This window comes from Macrotis lagotis, chromosome 2, assembly GCF_037893015.1.
Source record: "Macrotis lagotis isolate mMagLag1 chromosome 2, bilby.v1.9.chrom.fasta, whole genome shotgun sequence".
In the NCBI taxonomy this organism is placed as follows: Eukaryota; Metazoa; Chordata; class Mammalia; order Peramelemorphia; family Peramelidae; genus Macrotis; species Macrotis lagotis.
In genome coordinates, this window is record NC_133659.1 from 203,564,530 (window position 1) to 203,587,610 (window position 23,081).

General features: G+C 43.7%; 1 protein-coding gene and 1 pseudogene across 1 annotated transcript in view; both read left to right on the forward strand.

The window, feature by feature from the left end:
• EVPL (envoplakin) overlaps window positions 1-22,856 on the forward strand; it is a 41,754-nt gene extending 18,898 nt beyond the window's left edge. Inside the window, exons 8-22 of the mRNA XM_074224526.1 lie at window positions 577-684; window positions 4,562-4,657; window positions 6,116-6,241; window positions 7,424-7,570; window positions 8,428-8,582; window positions 9,029-9,126; window positions 10,840-11,012; window positions 14,182-14,360; window positions 14,510-14,648; window positions 14,904-15,097; window positions 15,354-15,504; window positions 16,893-16,976; window positions 17,109-17,219; window positions 17,341-17,433; window positions 18,233-22,856. Of these exons, the coding sequence (XP_074080627.1) occupies window positions 577-684; window positions 4,562-4,657; window positions 6,116-6,241; window positions 7,424-7,570; window positions 8,428-8,582; window positions 9,029-9,126; window positions 10,840-11,012; window positions 14,182-14,360; window positions 14,510-14,648; window positions 14,904-15,097; window positions 15,354-15,504; window positions 16,893-16,976; window positions 17,109-17,219; window positions 17,341-17,433; window positions 18,233-21,685 (5,307 nt within the window). The 3' untranslated portion in view covers window positions 21,686-22,856. The remainder of the gene's footprint in view (window positions 1-576; window positions 685-4,561; window positions 4,658-6,115; window positions 6,242-7,423; window positions 7,571-8,427; window positions 8,583-9,028; window positions 9,127-10,839; window positions 11,013-14,181; window positions 14,361-14,509; window positions 14,649-14,903; window positions 15,098-15,353; window positions 15,505-16,892; window positions 16,977-17,108; window positions 17,220-17,340; window positions 17,434-18,232) is intronic.
• LOC141510865 (small ribosomal subunit protein uS13-like) lies at window positions 1,630-4,546 on the forward strand (annotated as a pseudogene).
• Window positions 22,857-23,081: the final 225 nt, after the last annotated feature.

Below are 23,081 nucleotides of genomic sequence, written 5' to 3' on the forward strand. Positions count from 1 at the left end.
GGAGATTGGGGGTTGGCTAGAAAAGAGCTTACCTGATACCTTAGAAGAAGTAGCTACCATCTGATAATTTTCATTTTAACTATCTTTCTAATTCAGTTCTATTGATCAATCTCAGTACATTTATTAATCACTTACTAGCTGCCAAGTTCTATCTTGGGTGTTGAGATATAAAAAGAAATCAGTCCCTGTCCTCAAGGAATTTATCATGCTCATATCAGTTGTTTCTGTGAAGCTGAAAGGACCAAAAATGATTTTGGCATCCCTTAGATTTTAGGACTCTAGGACAGAGGTCCATTCACCTCACCCTAGTTATAATTATGGGTCAAGGAGTCATCACTGGATTTGGGAAATTTGGATTTGGATAGAGGTAAGGACAGAAATTGTTAGAGGAGAAAGGGTTTTTAGGGTAGTGTTCTATTCCCTATTTTAGGGAGATTCAACCTTGATAATTGATTCTCCACACACACACAGTGTCTCCACACATGTTTGTAGCTGTTATCTCTCTTCTTTGCTGCCAAGATCTCCAAGGTCTTCCCCCAACCCCTTTCCTCATATCTACCCTTGTCTGTCTCCCAGCATTTCAAGAACCAGGAGCTGCTGATCCAGGAGCAGTGCATCAACCAGCTAGAAGATGATGGGGAGCGAATGGTGGAGCTCAAGCATCCAGCTGTGGGGCCCATCCAGGTAGGAAGGACGTCTCATGGACCCCAAGGAAAAAAACTTTCCATCCTTTACCTCTTTATCTCCAAGTTCCATTGGGGTTAGTGTTAAGGAGACTCACCATGGCTTCCCAAAAGGAGAAATTAGAGAAGAATTGAGGGTGGGAATGAATAAATGGATGAATGAGAGAGACAGAGACCAACAGATATTTCATAAGTGCCAACTGCATGCAAAAGGCTATGTGAGGCAATAGAGGAGTCACAACGATAAAATAAAACTAGATCTGTTTAAGTTTAAAATCAATCAATCAATCAATCAACAATCATTTATTTTTCTTTTCTTTTTTTATTGAAATTTTATTTTATTTTCCATTCATTCATTTGCAAATTTATGAGTTTCACATTTTTCTACTACCCTCTTTTCCCTCCCCCCTCCCCATGACAGCAGTCTGGTAAAAGTTGTACATGTATTTCTGTTTAGCATATTTGCATATTAGTCATTTTGTGAAAGTGGAATTAGAACTAAGAGGAAAGGAAAAAACTATGAGAAAGGAAAGAAAAACATATAAGAAGTTTTAAATAAATGAACTTATTTGCAGTCTGAACTGCATTCAGACTCCATGGTTTTTCTTCTGGATATGGATGGCATTGTCCATAGCAGATCTGTCAGGGTTGTCCTTACAACAAGCATTTATTAAACCCTTACAATGTGCATGTTAAGTAGTGGGGATATGTATGTGTGTGTGTGTGCGCGCATATCCAGACAAACATACACATTCACAAATACATATATATATAAAATATGTGTATCATAATTGTATATTCATGAGGATATTGGAAAAACAAAATAGCCCTTGCCTATAAAGAACTCTCCATCTTAAGGGGGAAGCAACAATCTAATCCTGGAGAAAAAATATGAACACTGTTATTGTTCAGCTGTTTTTCAGTCATTTTTTATTTTGTTACCCATATGGAGTATGAGTAACAAAGGTACTGGAAATGTTTGCCATTTCCTTCTCGAGTTCATTTTGTAAATGAGGAAATTGAGGCAAACCGTGTTAAATGACTTGCCCAAGATCACACACATCTAGGAAGTGACTGAATTTGGATTTGAACTCAATAAGAGGAATTTTCCTAACTCTAGGTCCTATCCTCTATAACTGCTGTGCCACCTAGCTGCCCTGCAAATATGAACCTAAATCACTATAAAAGAAAATATAAAAAAAAATGATAGTTGCATTAGTGCAGACCCTTTACCCAAAGAGTATGAGTAGAGATGAGAGAGATGTCCAAGATGTCAATCATTAGGGTATTCTGATTCAGACATTACTGGGGCTGTGATTCCAGGGGCTGTCAAAGGCTGAGACAGTGAATTGAAGTCACTTGGTAGGGAAGCTGTGACATCCTGATAGAAACTGCTTAGGTGTAGAAACAGTGTCTCCATACACCTTTGTGGCTATTATCTCTCTTCTTTACTGCCAAGGTCTTCAAATCCTTGACTACCTTTCATTATGATTTCCTACCCCTCTTCTCTCTCTCTCTCTCTCTCTCTCTCTCTCTCTCTCTCTCTCTCTCTCTCTCTCTCTGTCTAGAAAGATTTTATTAATTTTGAGTTTTACAATTTCCCCCCCTATTTTTGCTTCCCTCCTCACCTCCCACAGAAGGCAGTCTCTTAGTCTTTCCATTGTTTCCATGGTATATACATTGATCTAAGTTGAATGTGATGAGAGAGAAATCATATCCTTAAGGAAGAAAAATAAAGTATAAGAGATAGCTACTTTTCTCTCTTGTAAGAATCCATCCTTCAGTATGAAAGGGTTTGTTGTTGTTCAGTTGATTCAGTCTTGTCTGATTCTTTGTGACCCCATTTGAGTTTTTTTGGCAAAGATACTAGAGTGGTTTGCCACTTCCTTCTCTAACTCATTTTACAGAGGAGGAAACTGAGGCAAATAGGGGTAAGTGGCTTGCCCAAGATCACACAGCTAGTGTCTGAGGTCAGCTTTGAACTCAGGTCCTCCTAGCCCCTAGCCCAGAGATCTATCCACTCTGCTACCATGTTGTTCCTAAAAGAGAAGGGGAAATTATATTATTCCAGAGCTGCCTCAAATCCCCAAAGGTCTTGAATCAGAATAGCCTGGTGATTTCCATCTTGCTCTAAAACCTTAGGTGAATGGAGCTACATAGATAGAGTACTATCAAGTACTATTTGCAGACTTAAGAGGGAGCAGAAGTGGTGGGGTGTGTGTTGGGGTGGGTTGGAGGCACCATCATGAATGTGGTCTTTGATCCAACATAGAATCACAGAATTTAAGATTAAGAAGGGACCTCAGTAGTCATCTATTCCAATCCATACACAAAGGAATCCCTCTTATAACATACCAGCTCTTGGGGCAGCCAGCTCTAATACTTTGGAAATTTTGACTGATGTCAAGCCTAAATTCACCTTTTTTGGTACCTTCTGCCCAAATGGGCACTGAAAGAGTAAGATATCAATGGATGGAATGCGGATGGAGAGCTTTCTAAAAATGGAGAACAGATCTTCCAGAGAAGGCTCTCAAGCCACCATTGCAGCCATGTCTCTTTGTAATCCCTGAGAAGTTCCAGCACATTTTGAGAGTGCTCAACACTAACATTGATGGAAAACAGAAAATAGCTTTTGCCATCACAGCCATCAAGGGTGTGGGTCAAAGATATGCTCATGTAGGACTGAGGAAAGCAGACCTCACCAAGAGGACTGGTGAGCTCACTGAAGATGAGGTGGGGCGTGTGATCACCATCATGCAAGAATCCACAGCAATACAAGATTCCAGACTGGTTCCTCAACAGGCAGAAGGATGTAAAGGATAGAAAATATGGCCAGGTTCTGACCAACGGTCTGGACAATAAGCTGCATGAAGATCTGGAGCAACTGAAGAAGCTTTGGGCACATCAGGGGCTTCGACACTTCTGGGGTCTCAGGGTCCCAGGCCAGCACACCAAGACTACAGGCTGCAGGGGTCACACTGTGGGTATGTGTCCAAGAAGAAGTAAACATCTTCACTGGCCTTGTCTATTAATAAATAGTTTATATAAAAAAATGGAGAACAGAACAATAAAAAACATAGGAAGGTCTGGAATGCATTTCAAAAGACCATGGAAAATTCATGGTATTATTTATTAGCTATAATAAAGAGGGAAATGAAGGAGAATGTAGCTACATCATAAGAAATCTTGAATGCCGACTGAAAGAATTTGGACTAATTGGAATTTATTAAATATGCGGAAAGGACAGATAGACAAAGGTGGAAGTAGAAAAAAGGACACAAAAAGCTCTATTTTAGGGGTTCTCCTGAGATCCAGGGACCTCTAATGGGTCTATAGATAGATTTCAGAGAATTTGTGAACTTGAATGAAAAAATATTGCATCTTTATTTTCACTCATCTTTAACTGAAATTTAACATTTCCTTCACTTATTTAGACCCCTTCTGAAAGGGGTTTGTAAGTTTGGCACCAGACTGTCAAGGGGCTTCATAATATCAACAAAGCAAGAAAAGGTTATGAAGTACTGCTTTACATACTATTTTTAATTTTTTTGTAGTTTTTTCCCCTTTGGTCTGTTTCTTTTTTCATGAACCATGACCAAGCTGGAAATATTTTACAAGACTGCACTCTATAACTTCTGGCAAACTGCTTACTTAGGGAAGGGAGAAGAGAAGGAGGAAATTTTTAAGTGAAGATTAAAATTTTTCATTACATTTAATTAGAAAAAAATTCTTATTTACCTTATTAACTTAATTTTACTTATTAATTAGCTTATTAAATAAATATTTATTTAAAAATAAAAAGAACCTCTGTTTGAGAGAGGCAGAGTTAGAGTTGAGGTGCAGTCATAGGGTTCTAAAGGCTCATTGTGTGTCCCCAGGCTCACCAGGAGGCCTTAAAGACTGAATGGCAGAATTTCCTGAACCTATGCATTTGTCAGGAGAGCCAGCTGCAATGTGTGGAAGAATACCGCAGGGTAAGTGCCCCGGTTTTGGGAGGGTAGCAAAGAGATAACTGGAGAACATAGTTGGTCATTGAAAAGAAACCCCCAAATTGAGAATTTTTAAAGAATTAATGTGAACATGACCATGGAATTTTAAATTTTTCAAGTTATAATCTTTTTAAATTCTCAAGTCAAAAATTAGATGGCATGAAGTAAAGATAAAACCACAGTTAAGGAGAAGTCATCTGATGAATGTCCTCAGTTTTACAATTTTTTTTGTTTGCTGCCTTACCCTCTGAGACTGCAGAAGACACAAGAAAACAAAATAAGGGGGTTATTGATTTTTTTTTAAAGCAAGTTTCCAAGGAGATCTTGCAGCTTAGTGGATGAAAGGCTGAACTTGATAAACAGAAAGACCTTTATTCAGTTCTTTTCTCTGACCAATACTGATTATGTCATTGGCAAGACATCCAACCTCTCAGGGCACCAGAGTAGTTAGTCTGTAGGAAAGGAGGGATTTTCCAAAGTGCAAGCTCCCTATGAAGATGAAAGCACAGGTGTGGATGCTTCTCCTCTTCTTCCTACTCCAAAACAAAGATCCTTTCAGAGTGTATCTTGGAGGCTAATATGCATGCAAGTCAGAGGTTTGTGACAAAGATCGTCAGAGTGATGAACCTGAGGTGAGGTCATTAGGTGAAGTCATTTTTCATAGGTCATCAAGGATAGTTGGAAGATTTCATGCCTGAATTAGAACCATAAAAAGTTCCAACTGTAACTTGGTTTAGATTGGGGGAAGAAACAAGCATCTATTAAACTGTTTTTAAATGAAGCTGGGTTTTGGGTTGGCTGCTTGGCAAACATTATCACAGCTGGTCCTCTCAACAGCCCTAGGAGGTAGGGACTATTATGATCCCCATTTTACAGCTGAGGAAATTGAGCCAGAGGTTAAGTGATTTACCTAGGGTCACACAGCTGGTGTGTCTGAGGCTGAATTTGAACTCAGGTCTTCCTGATCCCAGCCTTGGTGCTCTATCCACTAAACTATCTATCTGCTTCTAGTTGCTTGTCACCAATCTTCAATTGAGGATTGTAGCAAAACTATTCTTGTGCATTTTTTTCAGTTTTGTTTCTCTTTGATTTTGAGGATTCTCTTTTTATGTTGTTCCTCATATACTTCTGAAAGGTTCTCAATGAGGTTGAAACACAAAGCAACTTTTGATTGACTTTCAGTTAGTCAAGAATATTTAATTAAATAGAATTCATTTTTGAGGGATCCCATGAATTGGGGTTTAGGGGAATAGTTTTATAAGCTAACTAGCTAGGATATGAAGAGAAAAAATATTTTGTTGGACTTTTTTTCTGGTGGGGAGTTGTCTATTCCTCCTAGCTCTGGTTGGTATTAAATTCTCCAGAAAGATTATAGTCTTTTGTGGGTGGTGTTGGGAAGAATCCCAAAGACTAGAAGTTGACAATCTTCTGGGCAACCCTCAGTTTCAAGATAACTTAGATGCTGTCAACCAGTCACTGAAGAAACTGAGCTCAGACCTGAACACTAAGTACCACCCTACTCATGGAGATCCTCCTGGAGCACTGTCTGACCTGCTTGGGCTTTTGGAGGTAAGACAGTCAGTCCCCCAGTTACATCCCATTAGCTCCCCAGGGTGAAGCTCTAAGGTCATATAGTCAGAGGATATCTGCAATAACAGAGATAAACTAACCAATTCCCCTTATTTTATATAAGAGAAAGCCGAGGCCCAAAGAAGGGAAGGGATTTATTCATCCAAAGTCAAAATTGTCTTTGCCTAACCATCATATAGAATAAAAAAACCATGAATTACAAAAGGTAGAATTAAGAAGGGAATGAGATGTGTCAGGCATGTGGGATAGCTGATAACAAAGGCTCAGAGATAGGAAATGGAGAATTGGGTGAGGAAGAGCAAGGAAGGTCTTTTGGATCACAGAGAATAGGGAGGAGTTGTTCTTGGGGGCATTCAGTCATTTCCTGACTCCATTTGAGATTTTTTTTTTGGCAAAGATACTGTAGGGTTCGCTGTTTCCTTCTTCAGCTCATTTTATAAATGAGGAAACTGAGGCAATCAGGGTTAAGTGACTTGCCCAGGGTCACACAGTTAATCTGAGGTCTGATCTGGACTCAAATCTTCCTGACTACAGGCCAGGCACACTGTCTACTATGCTACCTAATTGTCCCCTGTGTGTAGGGGAATAATGTATAAAGACTAGAAAGGTGGGGGGGGGGGGCCTGGTTGTGAAAAGATGTAAATACCAAACATAAGATTTTATACTTGATCCTAGAGCTAAGAAAGATCCATTAATGTTTATTGGAGAGGGAAGGGAGAAGGAGGGTGGCATGGTCAAAGCTCAGTTTTAGGAAAAATCACTCTGTCAGGTGTATAAAGGGTGAATCAGAGAAAAAAAGATTAATGTCTAGGAGCATCCAGTTAAAGATATCCAATGGGTCATTTATAATATGGGGCCGGAGCTCAGGAGAGAGGCTGGGAATTATTGGCAGAGCCAAGGAAATAGACCCCAGCAAGTTCTGGGAAGAGCATCAAATGAGAGATTATAGAGACAAAAGACTGACTCTTGGAAGGTTCCCAAGATACTATAGATGATGAATTAGCAAAGAAAATGGAGAAAGAAGACTCTCTCCCAGGAACAGCCTTTAACCTTCTTTGTCCTAGGGAGGCCAACTCCAAATTTGAAGGTTTTTAATCCAAGTCTTCCCAGGTTGGGGAAGTTGAGACTTTCAGCTTTCCTTCCCCTTCCCTGTTCCAATAGGGTGAAGAAAGGCAGCTAAATATGTTGGAGAAGACCATCAAGGACCTGAAGAAACAAAGCCAGGAGATTGCCCCCCTCCCTCTTCGAAGAACCCATCTCACGAAGCCCCTCCAGGTGGAGAGCATCTGTGACTGGGAAGCTGGCAGTGTAAGGGCAATGGTGCTGGGGTACCTACACCCTGTCGGCCAATTAGTCAGTCAATAAGCATTTATTAAGTGTCCAGGCACTGGGTGAAATACTAGAAAGGCAAAAGATAGTCCCTGCTCTCAGGGAGCTCATAATCCAGTGGGGGGGGGCAATATGCAAACAAATCAGTACAGTCTATACAACACACAAAGAGAAAATAATCAACAGAGGAAAGATACTGGAATTAAGAGGAATTGAGAAAAGCTTCCTATAGAAGTCCCCAGAATGCCTGGGACCCTTACTACCCCTAGCTTTAGTGATTGGAGGGTAAGGTCCCCCCCAAAGAACTGGCCCAGGAATTTTCAGAAGCTTTAGGAAGGCACTGGGCACTGTGTTCAAGGGGCTCTGCCTAGTGTTTGACTCTGTCCAAATAGATCCATAGAAGCTTCCATCAAGGACTCCCTTCACCACTTAGAGCAGGTTCCGGGGTTGACCTAGCACAGTGAAACAGCCTTGGGTCAGTCAGTTAATAAGTATCTATACTTTGAAAAACAGGCAAAAATATCATTCCAACCTTCAAGGACCTCACGTCTAATGAGAGAGACAGCTGTGAAAAAAAGAGCTATATACAAGCTACAGAACAAGGAGAGGACAAATGATCTGAGAGGGAAGACAGCAGCAGCTAGGGGGACCAGGAAAGGCCTCCTGCATATAGCTGGGTTTGAACAGAGTCTCAGCAGGAAAAAATAAAGGGAAAAGGTGAGAGGGTAGTAGAGCCAGCACTAGGACTTGGAGGTGAAAACCATAGTGTCCTATTTGAGGAAACTGGGCTCCATATTCCTGTTTAAAACAGACAAAAACATCTCTTCCTCATCTAGGTGCAACTATTTAGGGGAGAGAATTACACCCTGAAGGATAACAGTGACCCCCACACCTGGGTGGTGGAGGGCCCTTGTGGGGAGTCCAAGAGAGCCCCAGCTGCCTGCTTCTGCATCCCACCACCGGACCTGGATGGCATGGCTAGGCTCAGCAGGTATGGGGTGGTCCTCATTGGGGTAACTTCTTGGGATGTGCAGATTTTAATCTCCTCAGCTCTCTGACCTCTCCACCTTTTAACATTTCCCCCCCCACCCCTCAAAATGTGGGGTCTTGTGGCCAAAGTCCGATAATCTCTCAGCACCTCAAGTTATTTCCCGCCCCTGCCCCTTCCCTTTGGTCAACCAGGTGGGCGCACTATTTTCCAGACCCAGAAAACTAAGCTCGAGCCAAAGTCTTCTTGATGTCTGAAGGCTTTCTACTCTAGTACACTTTCCCAGTTCTCTTCATCTTCCTTTGAGTTTGTCTGGATCAGGATATGGTTTTATCAGCACTGGGGAAAAGAAGGGGCGCCCTGCCAGCTGCCCCCCAAGGGCACTGAGGAAGGAGGGAGGGAAGAAAGGGTGGGAAAGAGGGGAGTTCTCATCTACCTTTCCATCCCAGTCTAGAGTCTGAGCTGCAGACACAGAAACAAAAATGTAAGGACCTCCAACGCAGTCTGATGAGCAGTGCCAGCGAGCTAGTGCGGCCCAACAAACAGGGTATGGGGGCCCAGGGGATGGTGGTGCTGTCTAGCGTGTGGAGCACATGTAGGGAGTGGGTTCTTCAGTGGGATACATAAGACATGAGGGGAGCTTGATAGAAGGGGACTGACTAGGTCCGCTTTCTGGCAGAGGAAGGAGGCAAAGGTTATGGACACTCAGGTATATCATTTCTGAGAGCCTCCAGCTCCACCCTTGACTCTCTAGGTGAAAACTACTCACAATTCTCCATTAAATTGCATCTTGACTTCCTTTAGACTTATCTTACCTGACTACAAGCATACTGTAACTCTTTTGTTTCTAGAATTTCTAGAGCATTTTAAATTTTATGAAGTATTTTTTATAAATATTATTACATTTTATCTTTGCAACCACCCTGGATACAGGAGCTATTATTATCCCCATTTTATTTTTTATTTTTATTTTGAGAAATGAGGAAACTGAGATAAATAGAAGTAACTTGCCCATGGTTCCACAGCTACTGTAATCTGATTTAAACTCAGATCTTCCTGACTCTGTAGGCAGCTAGGTGGGTCAGTGGATAGAACTTGGGCCCAGAGTCAGGAAGACCTGAAATCTAATGTGATCTCAGATACTTATGAATTGTGTGACCCTGGGCAAGTCACTTAACTTTAGTTTGCCTTAATTTACTGGAGAAGGAAATGGCAAAACCCTCAGTATTTTTTACCAAGAAAATTCCATGGACAGCATTGGCATGCTATGGTCCATGGGGGTCACATAGAGTCAAACAAGGCTAAATGACTCAATAACAATTTCCTAATTCTAGGTTAAGTGATCCACCTGAAAGCCAGCTCCCATGAGCTTGAGAGCCCATTGTTAAATTTTCATTGTAAGCATTTACATCTCAGAAATTGGCAAACACTACAAATCAGAGCTTGATTTATTGTTTCTTGATTATCTAGACTTAGAGATGGAGAAAATATTATAATGCAGATTAGACTTCAAAGTGTGTTGTGGCATTATTTTCCCAGAGAACTGGTTGTTAAACATTTACCAACATATTGAAGCTGTGCCACCTAGATGCCTTTTCATTTTTATTTATTTTTATTCTACCCTAATGATCACCAAATAAAATGGACATTTTCTATATACACAACAGAATAGAAAAAGAGATTTGTACATGACACTTTAGATATCTACTAAGTATAGCTTGTTTTAAATCAAGTCTAACATTAAGTTCTGCTGTAGTTTTCAGAGCTGTGCTTCTTTCTGGTCTTCTCTAAATTTTTTTTAAAAGTGTCTTCAGCAACCCTCTTTTTTTTTCCTTTTCTTGCTTTTGCTACTGTGCCACTCTTGTCCCATTTCAAAAAAGAAAAAGAAAAACAAAACTCTGGGAACAACTGTAGTCAGGTAAAACAAATTTCCACAGTGACCACTTCGGAAAATCACACTAGGATTTTTTCCCTCATCTACTTTATTCCCCCACAGACTGATTTGTATAGTCTGGTGTTTCCTGTGCTTGTTGCTCCCATCCATGCAGATACAGGACCATATTCCTATCTCCCCAGAGACTCTTCTCCTTTATCCCTTCCATGCTTTATTATTCCAAGTATGGGGTTCTGTTCCTACCTTTGCACAGGGTGTGACTGTTCCTTGAGAATAAAGTGGGGGGGTAGGGATTAGGAAAGAAGGGGGTTCTGAGAGTTAAGCTCTCACTCACCCAAACTCCTCCATCCTAATCCCCTCTACCAGCACCCTCAAGTTCTGCCTCAGTCAACCCCCATGCCCAGAAGCTGATGACCCGGCTGACTCAGTTGGATAGTGACCTGAACCAGATAGAACATGAAATTCTGGGCTGGGTCCGTGCCCCCCTGAACCACAGTGCCCCCCTGGATGACCTCAACACTCGTATCCAAAATCAGGAGGTAAGTGAAGCTATGGGAATTCTATCCTGGAAGGACTGGGTGATGGAAAGCAGTCATTCATTCCACCAATGTCTACTGAATGCTTCCTTGGTGAAAGACATTATGCTAGGTTCTGTGGGGAGATAAATAAGACATAGTTTGTTTTCTCACAAAGTTCACAGTCAAGCAGAAGAGATGGCACATATACAAACTACATTTAAAGATGAAATGTGCCATAAATGAAGTACTAAAAAGTATTATGAGAATTGAATAGAGGGAGAAATTATATCTGATTGGGTGAATCAGAGAAGACTTCATGAAGTTGGTGGCATTTGAATGAGATCTTGAAAAATGAATAGGATTTCTATACGAAGACAATAAGGAGAGGGATTTCAGGCAATCAATAAAGGCATGTTCAGAGGTGAATAAATGCAAAGCAAATTCAGTATGAGCACAAAAAGTAAGTAGTCCATTTGGTGGGTAAAAGAAGATAAGGTCAGAAAGGTTGTTTGAGACATTGAATGCCAGCCTCGGGAATTTGGAAATGGCAGCTGAGGAATGCTATTTTGCCAATGCTTTATATAGGATACATTGGAGTTGGGGAGTCCTCCTGTTATTACAATAGGAGATATAAGGAAGATCAGAGCTACAGTGGTGGCAATGAGAAAGGAATGGAAGGAGGGAGCCAATGCCAAAAAATTTTTAGAGATACAATTGGCAAGATTTGGTGCCTGTTTGGAGATAGGGAGGAGAGAAGAGCAGTTGAATTAGTCAACCAGATTTCAGGTTGGTATGACTGGTGTTAATAGAAATGGGAAGATTTGGAGGAAAAATTTGCTTGATGGCAGCAGATGAGTTTTGCTTCAGGAAGTGCCAGAGCAAGGTGTCTTAACCTTTTTTTGTAACAAGGACCCAGTTTTGTGTTGAAGTCAGTTTGAACTGGATTGAAAGAGATAATTGTTAAATTTAGGGGCATGATTTATTATTTTGATAGTTCTTAGACCTAAGAAAGTGAGAGAAAGAATGTTAATAGTAAAGCACATTAAATTTAAAAGTATTTGAGAGAATTGGTTGTTAAGCATTTACCAACACCCCAACATGAACTCTCTGGGGAAACATTTTTAAATGCATAAAATACAAAAGATGACAAAGGAAACCAAAGGTTAATGAAAATAATGGTGTGATTATTTTTTCCTCATCCAAGTCCACAGATCCACTAAAATCTTAATCCCACATTAAGAACACTTGTGATAGAGGGTTATCCAGGTAGAGGTGAAAAGTGGAATTAGAGCTTAGAAGGAAGGCTGGCTGAGGTTCTAAAATCCAAAGGGGAAAGTGGGGTGAGGCTGTTTGGATCAAGTATTAGTTGAAGGCAAGTAATCCGATGAGAGAGAACTGTGACAGAGAACAGAGGAAGAGAAAGGACAAAGACTGAGGGCAGAGCCTACATTTAGGAGTGGGAGGAAGAAAAGCCAAAGGAAGGGACTGTCAGAGAAACAGAGGAATCAGAAGACTGAAGTGTCATGCAATGCTGTAACTAGACATTTTACCCCTGGGTGAAATTCAGTAAAACAAGAATGAGAATGGAGTTTCTAAGGCAGGCCCATTACTGTGTAGGAGTGAAGAAGAATGTGTAGCTATAGACTGTGGGAGTTAATGGTGTTGAAGAACTACGAGGCCATAGATTTGACAAGGACAGAGGCTGGGGTGGGAAAGACTGTTTGTCAGATACTAAACTTCCTGGGGAGGAGAAAGGATGACCTGGGAGTCCATGAAAGAGAGCAATAAAGATCTGGATAGGATGGAGTGATGGTGGCAGAGGAAGATTCAGAAAGTAGAGGGGGGAAGCAGGGTGTAGATCGATTTTACCTCCTGTCCCAGAGTGTCATGGGAGTAATCATAAGAAGGGAAGGTAGGAGAGAAGGAGGGAAGAAGGAAAGAACAAAGGAAGAGAGGGAGAAGGAAAAAAAAGAAAGGAAGGTAAGAAGGAAGAAAAGGAGGGAGGAAGGGAGAGGAAGGAGAGAAGAAAGAAAAGGAGGAAGGAAAAAATGAAGGGATTAAGAAAAGAAGAAAGGAAGGGAGGGAGGAAAGAAGGAAGGAATGGAAGGAGGGGAAGAAAGAAAGAACAAAGGGAGAAAGGAAGAGAGGGAGGGAGGAAGAAAGGAAAAAGAGAAAGGAAAAAAGTAAGGAAAGACAAAGTGTTGGCAGTCAAGTACATCACCTTTTTGCCACTTATCCCTGTGACTGGTCCCCTGATGATTCCAGGAATGCTACATAGCATGGATTCCTAAATCAGATAGCATATCAAGGACAATCCACTCCAGTGGAAATCTGGGGGAATGAGAAAGGGACCGTGGGAGTTGGACAGTTTCTCCAGGAGTGGATAGTGGAGAAAGTACACCTCCCCTCCCACAATGTTGGGATCTGAAACAAAATCCCAGCAGCCCCATCTTAGTTCCAACTTTGATGCCATGAAAGTCAAGGGAGGGGGAAAGAAAGAGATCATAGTCAGCAGAATCAAATACTATATCATCTTCCTGGAACTTGGCAGGCTACCAGGAAAATGTTTATTATAGTTAGACTTATAAAGAACATTCCAAGGTCATAATAGCTTAAAATGATACCTTAAGTTCCATTTAAAAATACTTTAGTCTTTTTGGCAGAGGAGAAATGCCAACCAAATTTGAGAGGGGTATCCATGGAGCCATTCCAACTTGAGAAGGGAAGTTTGAGGAGAGAGTGGCAGCTGAAAGTTGGGTCTGAAAGCATTCAAACAGGCAAGTTGTATCTTCTCAGTAAAATAGGAGGTGAAGTCATTTGTTGAGAATGAGGGAGATAGGGCGGGGTTGATGCTCTGGTTGCCCTTCTCAGTGACACTCTTTAGCTTATTCATGTCATTCTGGAACATAAGATTGAGCCCCAATGCTCCAAATGAGGTCTGAGGTGTTCTGAAGCAGAATTAATTGGTGCCTAGGCCTGCAACTTCTTTCCTAGCTCTCTTAAATGTCTGGTTACTCCCCCTCCCACCAGCTCTCTGGGGAAATGTCTGATTATCCTGGGTAAAATGGCTGGGGGGGGAGGAGAATTCCAGTGCCAATGGGGCTCTGAATGGTGAAGCTGTAAATGATAATTATGCTACAGATTTAAGAATTCTTGAGGCCACAGTAAACATTCATCCCTCTCTCTGCAGAATACCACCCGGAGGCTGCAGAGCCTAGAAACCAAAAAAGAGGCCACCCAGAAGGAATGTGAGTCTTTCCTGTCCTCTAAGCCAGCTGGACCCACTGTGCTTCATCTTCCAGTGACTCTTAACAATGTCAAGAACAAATACAATGATGTGCAAGTCCTCTGCAGTCTCTATGGGGAAAAGTGAGTATCCTAATGAGGAACTGGCCTGGAAAAGACAAGGTGGGGGGGGGGGTGAAGAGGGAAGGGGAGGTAAGGCTAGTAAGGATCCCTGGGAAGAAGCATTTAGTGTCCACTTATGAGTTTTACCTTCTCCCCCTCTTCTCTCCCAGGGCAAAAGCAGCCCGTGCTCTAGAACAACAGATCCAGGCATCAGATAGGGTGATTCATGGTTTTGAGTCTCACCTGGTCCAGGAGGCCCCCATTGCAGCCAGCCCTGGAGCACTGCAGGAGCAAATCAGTCAGCTGCAGGTGAGGGGGTCTGGGTGGGCAATATAAAGTATAGAAATGAGACTGGGGGAAGCAGCCTAGCTTTGTTATTTGGGAGTGGTTGGCAAAAGGTTGCCTTGGTTGTGTGGGAGTGGTTAGCAAAAAAACAGCCTGTTTTGATTGTGTGGGGGTGGATGGCAAAAGTATGTTGGGATGGAGGCCAACAGGAGGCCAGTGGGACCCAGGCTTATGCAGTGTGGAAGCATGTGGGGTCTGAACCTGCTCCTGCTCCTTTAGTGGCAAAGACGGGAGTTGCTGGACCAACAGTCCTGCGTCCTTAGCCTGCACCGGGAGCTGAAGGCAACAGAACATGGCTGTGGGGCATTACAGAACAACTTTCGAGAATTCTGCCAAGACTTGCCCCGCCAGAGGCGGCAGGTGCAGGAGCTCACTGACCGCTACCATGCTGTAGCCGACCAGCTGGACCTTCGGTGAGAAATAGGGGCTGGGTGATGTATAAGAAGGAAGAGACTAGCTATATGTTCTTCTACTGCCTTAGTCTGAAAGTTTCTGTTACCCCTAGCACTCAGGATACTCCCTAAACCCAGTCTGAAGGGATGGGCAAGTGTCCCATCTGCTCCAGGAAGCTGAACCTAGCTTATTCCTTTGGGTAGGAAGGTAAAGACCACCTGATTCATTCTCCTTATCTATTTTGAGCTTGTCTTTTCTCCTGTCCCCATTCCCCAGAGAGAAGGCAGTGCAAGATATCAGCCTCATCTACCAACAGTTCAAGAATTACAGTGAAAACCTTCACTCCTGGATGGAGCACCTGCCCCGCAACGAACTGGGGCCCACAGATGGGCCCAGTCAAATCAACTATAAGCTGCAAGCTCAGAAGGTGAGAGGGGACTAAGGTGATATGATGCTCTTCAATGAAAGATGGACATAGGTGGAGTGGCTACAACATTGGGCTGGAGCTTCATAGCTATGCACCTTGCGCTCTGCAAGGAGGTGAAAGTCTTCAAGTACAGGCTATCTGGCACTACCTCCGTTGGCCAATCCTGTACAGAGGCAGGGCTTCTTCCATGCTCCCAAAGTCTGGATGAAGTCAGTAAGAGGCAGAATGAGCAATGAAAAGAGTTTGGAGTAAGAGACCCAGGTTTGAATCCTGGCTCTGTGGACCTTGAACAAATCACTTGACTCCTTTGCTTTTCAGTTCTCTCTCTATAAAATGAAGGGGGGATGAGGATGGAGAGAAGGGAGAAATAAAAAGGGTTAAATTTCTGTCGAACTTATCTATGAACCTGAGCCAAGTTTCTGTATGTGTGTACATGCTGCCCCCTAGTGTCCATAACTGGACATGGCCCGGTCCAACTCTTGCAAGATAGTCGGTCAATGAAGAAAGAGACCTCTCCAAGGTCCAGCTCTGACTGGAGGTGGAGAAGGGTCTTGTCTATCTTCCAAGGCTGGACAGCTTCCACAGACTGAGCAAATTCCTAGTGTATGCCAAAGTTTCCAATTCATGTCTCCTCTTTTTCCTTCTCTCCTTTCCTCACTCCCAACCTTGAGATATAGATTAAGCCACAGACTACCAGGAAAGTGCTCTAGTGCCCTCCAGGGGATTCAAGCCTGTCTGAGACACCACAATGGTACAATGGACAGTGTTGGACTTAGACTCAAGAATATCTGAGTTCAAATCTTGCATTAAATACTTATAAGCTATGTGACCCTGGACAAATCACTTATTCTCTCTGTAAAATGAGAGAGTTGGACTCCATAATCTTTAAAGGCCCTTTCAACTCTGAATCTATAAATTTATGTAGTCTAAGGTCTGGGAGAAGGCTAGTGCCAGTTTTCAGCTATTGAATTAGAAAGAATTCTAGACTCTGAGACAGAAGATCTGGGTTCTAATCCTTGCTCTGTGGCCACCTTGGGCAAGTCACTTAACTTCTGGATCTCTGTTTCCTCATCTGTAAAAGGTGGGGTTACATTTGATAATCTCTAAATCTATTATTCTCTGGTTCCATGATGCTTAGATAGAGTTCCATAGGAGGTATATGAAGTGTTTCCAGTCATTATCCATACAGTGATACCACTGGTGGGATGATGGAAGAATGAAGGGGAAAGAACATTATGTCTTTGCCAGCTATAGGACCTTGTTCCCTTTGCTCATTGCTCCAGGGGTTCTGTAGAGGAGGAGAAGAAAGGAAAGAGATTCTTCTTGGCTCAGGAGGCAAATCCCTTCCAGCCCTGAGATTTTGCTGACTTTTCTATTTTCTTTCCTAGCGTCTGGTACAGGAAATTCAAAATAAAGAGAAAGACAAAAACACAGTATTCCACCTATCTCAGGACCTGCAAGCTGCTCTTCAAGTAAGTGTATTTCCTCAATTTTGTTCCTTCTCTCCCTCCCTCCTCCATCCATAAGCCTCTCTCTCTCCTTTGAAAGATGCCCTCCCCTTCCCCTTATCTGACTTTTTGCTTTCCCCTTCTCCTCCCTTACAGGATTATGATCTTCAGGGAGATAAGTATCGTTGTTTCCTGGACCCCACACTGGCTGCATCTGCTCCCAAGAGACCTCGGATCTCTCCTTTGCAAGACAGCATCCAGGCCCAGGTAAGGATGGGTCCCAGTCTCCATGACTTTGCTTCTTCTGTTTCTCCATTGATTTGTAAGGCTTTTGAATGGCCACTCAAAGAACTGACTCCATCCTGTTTTCTTCCCTCCCCAACTTTAGGAGAAGGAACTAACAAAGCGCTACACTGAGGTTGCTGCTAAAAAACAACAGCAGTTGAGTCAACTGGAGTTTGCCAAGAAGGTGTTGGAAAAGGTACCAAGATGTTCCTTAGGGTCCCTTTACTGGCACAGAGATAATGTACCCATTCATGTGATGGCCTCCCCTGTCAATTCAGGGTGCTTCCTGACCACTCAGTGGTCCTGTCTCCCAACCCCTACAGCTGGGATACAGATAGGCTGAGAAATGAGGTGGAGCTCCCTACTGATGGCACTTCACAGAAACATATTCCCCTTCTTGGCCTGCTGCTCCCACAAGAGGTAGATTTGAATGTGTCAATCTACAGGTACTCCCCTATATCTATAGGCTCTCCTCCTATGGGGGATCAGGCCTCTTTCCCCACAGAAAACCCAATCTATCCCAGAAAAGACTCACACTGCCCAAGGTGTGTGTGTGTGGGGGGGGGGGGGGGGTGTGGAGCTGAAGAGGGACAGGAAAACTTGTCATTTAAAAGTACAACATAGAACTCTCTTTTCCTATTATGACCAATCAATTTAAGACTTCTCTACATAAAGAATGAATAATATGGGGGGGGATAAGTTAGGGTTTATATTTTTTGGAAAGTTGGATGGGAGTGCTCTGCTTGGTTGGTATCATGAGCATTTGCCCAGCCTGTTTGGAGAGTATTCCACCTGGCCTCAATTTTCTCTAATTTGCTGATTTCTCAATGTTTAAGGGCTTTAGGTATACTTTACCTAAGGCAACAGGGAGAGGATATGTTGGGGTGAGTGAGGAAGGGAAGGGAAGATTCTTCTCCCTGATCCTTCATGCTCTTCCTCTCCATATATATGTATGTATGTGTGTATATACATTTTTTCCCCCTCTTGCTCTGCAGAAGGAAATCAATGAGACTATCCAGCTGGCTCATCATCCCAAGCAGGGTTCTGAGAACCAGACCCAGATGAGCAGAGAGTCAGAGACTCAGGCACTGAAGTCACAGCTGGAGGAGGAGAGGAAGCGAGTGGCCCAAGTGCAGCAGGAACTTGAGGAGCAGAGGAGGCAACTGCTGCTTCTGAAAACCCAGAAGCCTATAGAGAGACTGGAGGAAAAAGAAATAGTAGAGTACTACCGGGACCCTAAACTCGAGAGCAGCGTTTCCAAAATGAAACACCAGGTGGAAGAGGAAGGCAAGAAGTGGGCCAGCATGAAGGCTGACCTGGAACTGGTAAACCAACAGATAGCCCAGCTGGAAAAGGAAAAGAAGAGCATTCAGCCCCATCTGCTGACCAAGGAAGTTACCCAGATCAAGAGGGATCCCACCCTGGACAGCCAGGCCGCCCAGATCAATGCTGAGATTGAACATTTTAGGGTAGACAATGCCACTATCTCTGCCCAGCTGGAGCAGCTAAAGAGAGAACTGATGACTCTAGAACAGAAGGAGGCAAAGGTGAAGGAAAAGGTCGTAGTGAAGGAGGTGGTCAAGTTGGAGAAAGACCCCGAAATGGTCAAGGCATCCTGGGCTCTGAAGCGGCAGATTGAAGAGGATGCTGGCAGCAGGAAGGTGGCAGAGGAAGCAGTGGTAAAGTTGCAGGCCCATGTCCTGGAGCTGGAGCAGCATATTAGTTCTATGGAGCCCAAAATCATTGTGAAAGAGGTTAAGAAAGTGGAGCAGGACCCTGGCCTCCTTAAAGAGTCTGTCAAACTAAGAAACCTCATTGAGGAGGAGAAGAAGAAGAACATGATGCTGAACAAGGAGCTGAAGGACCTGCACAGCAAGTACAGCATGGTAGAAAAGCAGAAGCCAAAGGTAGAATTCAAGGAGAGAGTCAATGAGATCTTCCAAGTGGATCCGGAGACAGAGAAGGAGATTACTCGGATCAGGGCTGAACTTCAGGACACCATAAACAAAAGAAGTGCTGTTGAGAAGGAGGTGGAGGGAACCCTACCAGAGCTGACCATCCTCCGGGCCCAGAAGCCAACTGTTGAATACAAGGAAGTGATCCAAGAGGTGGTAAAACATGAAAAGAGCCCAGAGATCCTCAGGGAAATTGATCAACTGAAGGCCCAGCTCAATGATCTGGTCAACACCAATGGCCGGTCTCAGGAGCAACTCATTCGACTGAAGGGGGAGCGAGATGAGTGGAAGAGAGAGAGATCTAAGGTGGAGACCAAGATGGTGAACAAAGAAGTGATACGTTATGAGAATGACCCAGTGCTGGAAAAAGAAGCAGAACGTCTCCGGAGGGAGGTGCGAGATGCGGTCCAGAAGAGGAGAGCAACAGAAGATGTGGTCTATGAGCTTCAGAACAAGTACCTGCTGTTGGAGAGGAGGAAACCTGAGGAGAAGGTGGTAGTCAAGGAAGTGGTAGTTACTCAGATGGACCCAAAGCTCCATGAGGACCATAGTCGCCTCAGCCGTAGCCTAGATGAGGAAGTGGCCAACAGGCGGAAGCTGGAACGTGAGGTGCAGCAGTTCCAGGCCATGGTGGAAGAGAAGGAGAACCTCCTCAGTTTCCAAGAGGACCGTGACAAAAAGCTAGCAATTGAGAAGGAGATGCGGCAACTGAGCCTAAGGATCCAGGAGCTGGAGCAGCGGCCTCTTGCAGTGCAACAGAAAATCATCATGGAGGAAGTGGTCAAGTTGGAGAAGGACCCAGATCTGGAGAAGTCTACAGAGGCCCTGAGGCGGGATCTAGACAGTGAGAAGAACCAGGTAATGGAGTTACACCGGGAGTGCAAGAACTTGCAGGCTAAAATTGACGTCCTCCAGAAGACCAAGTCTCAAGAAAAGACCATCTACAAGGAAGTTATCCGGGTGGAAAAGGACCAAGTCTTAGAAAATGAGAGGTCCCATGTCTGGGAGCTGCTCAATAAAGACCGTACTGCAAGACAAAACAGGGAGGAGGATGTGAGGAGACTCAAAGAGAGGATGGAGAGGGCTGAGGCATTGAAAAGAACCTGGTCCCGGGAAGAGGCAGACCTTCAGAAAACCCTGAGCCAGGCCAGCCAGGAGCGAACAAAGCTTGAGAAGGAAATGAGGGAGCTTGAGAGGCAGAAGCAGGAGAGGGTGCTGTGCTTACATGAGGAGTCCAAATTGCTCAGCCAGAAGACTGAAAGTGAGCGGCAGAAAAGAGTCCGACGAGGCCAGGAGCTCTCTGATCTGGAGGCAGCTATTCTCCGTGAGAAGGATCAGATCTATGAGAAGGAGAGGAGCCTAAGGGACCTCCAGGTAAAAGTTAAACAAGAAGAGATGAATCAGGACACCCAACTGAGAGAAACTAACCTTTCCACTAAAATCTCCATCTTAGACCCAGAGACAGGGAAAGACATGTCACCATATGAAGCCTATAAAAGAGGTATCATAGATCGGGGACAGTATATCCAGCTGCAGGAACTGGAATGTGACTGGGAAGAGATCACCACTATGACCCCTTGTGGAGAGGATTCTGTTCTTCTTGACAAGAAGAGTGGGAAACAATACTCCATTGAAGATGCCCTCCGCTGCAGAAGGATCACCAAGGAGGAGTACCATCTCTATAAGGATGGTCAACTTCCTATTTCTGAGTTTGCTCTCCTGGTGGCTGGAGAGACCAAAACTTCCCCACTCTCCATTGGCTCTATCATCTCCAAATCACCCCTTTCCTCTCCAGCTTTGACTTACCAAACTACTAGCATATTCTCCCCTGGTTCCTCACTCGGACTCAGTGATGACACCTTTCCCATCGCAGGTATCTATGACACAACTACTGACAACAAGTGCAACATCAAGACTGCTGTGGTCAAGAAAATGCTGGACCCCATAACTGGGCAGAAATTGCTTGAGGCCCAGGCAGCCACAGGAGGTATTGTGGACCTCCTGACACGGGAACGCTACTCCATCCACAAGGCCATTGACAGGGGGCTGATCGAGAACACTTCTACTCAGAGGCTGCTCAATGCTCAGAAGGCCTTCACTGGCATTGAAGACCCTGTCACAAGAAAGAGGCTGTCAGTGGGTGAGGCTATCCAGAAGGGTTGGATGCCCCGAGATAGTGCCCTGACTCACTTGCAGGTTCAACATCTCACTGGAGGACTCATTGACCCCAAGAGGACGGGCCGTATTCCTGTTCCCCAGGCCTTGCTGGCTGGCATGATCAATGAAGAGCTAGCTCAGCTTCTCCAGGATGAATCCAGTTATGAAAAAGAATTGATCGACCCCATCTCCAAAGAGCGGCTAAGTTACAAGGAAGCAATGGCCCGATGCCGGAAAGACCCAATGTCTGGGCTACTACTCCTCCCTGCGACCCAAGAGAACTACTGTTCTTACCGCACAGCCTCTCCTTCTCGGCTGCCACGCTCTCTGTGCTAACAAAAGCGCACACTTCATACATGCCAAGAAGGCAGGAAAGTGTGTGTTAAAGATCATATATCTTTTTTTTTAGATAAATAAAATTTATTTCTTTTCTTTTCTAAAGTCAGCCAGATCCCTGCTCTATGTTCAAAAGTTTTCTCATGAAGAGAGGTCTCTGTATCTGAACTCCCTTTCCTTGGGTAACTGACCACATTTCCCTAGCCCCAGAGCTTGGTGTGATTTGTCTGCACTCTCCACCCCAATGCATGTAATAAACCCCTCCTTGTCACAGTGACTGGGCTGTCATTACTTGAAACATGGGATAGAGTTATCTGGAAGGGTGTGGGGGGATACCTGCTGAGAATTGAGAAAACTTCTCCCAGCTCAGTAGATGGGAGAGGCTCTGTTGTCTCTGATTCTGGGCCTAAGATGAGTTGTCTGGGATTAGATCCAGAAGAGGGAACACAAACTCAAATTGATTGACACTATCTCCAAAGAATGGCTAAGTTACAAGGAAGCCATGGTCTGTTGCTGGAAAAGCCCAAGGTCAGACCTGCTGCTCCTCTCTGCAAATTGAAATAATGGTGACCTCCTACCTTCCCTGAATATCTCCTCCTCATACATCTCAATCTTAATTGTTTTTGTGCTCCCTTCTTGGAAAAAAACATTTTTAAATGTGTAAGTTAAAATGTTTAGAACAATAAAGAAAACTAATAACATTGAAATAAGCTATCAAAATATATATTTTTTTTAAAAATTCACAGAACTCAAGAATCCCTGACCAAGGGACTACTTTTAGTCCTCTAGTGAGTCATGCTGGCTTTTCCTTTCCCTATGGACCCTTTACACTGAAGTGACAGACATCACAAAGCTCAGAAATGTCATTTTTATTTCTTATTCTTAAATCCAGGACAAATAAATACAATTATATCATAGGGAAACAGTTAACTGTTGAAAACACATCTAATCTCACACACATACTTGCTACTGACCATCTATGGAAAAGCTCCCCTCTCCTCCAACTCTTCTAAATGGAATTAAACTTTTTTAAAACAGTTTAAACCCCAAAAGAACAGGAAGGGGGTTGGATGGGGTGCAGGAGCAGAATTCTTGACTTGAAGGCAGAGTTTGGGCTAGGTCAATGATTGTCAAAAGATCAATTTCTAAGGAGCAGAAAAGTGGATAAAAAAAATGGCCTTTCTCAGAGCACCACCCATCAGTGTCTGTAGGTACAAGGGAGCTGCTCTCTCACCTCTCCCTCCCTTATGAAGCAGCTGTGTCTTCCTCTCTGAAGTGACTCTGTCAAACCCAACAAAGAACATGGGAATTCTCACTAACCTGGTAGAGGGACTAATCCAAACCTAGCCCCTCACAGTCCCTAGGCCACAGGTGACCATAAAAATCCATCCTGCCC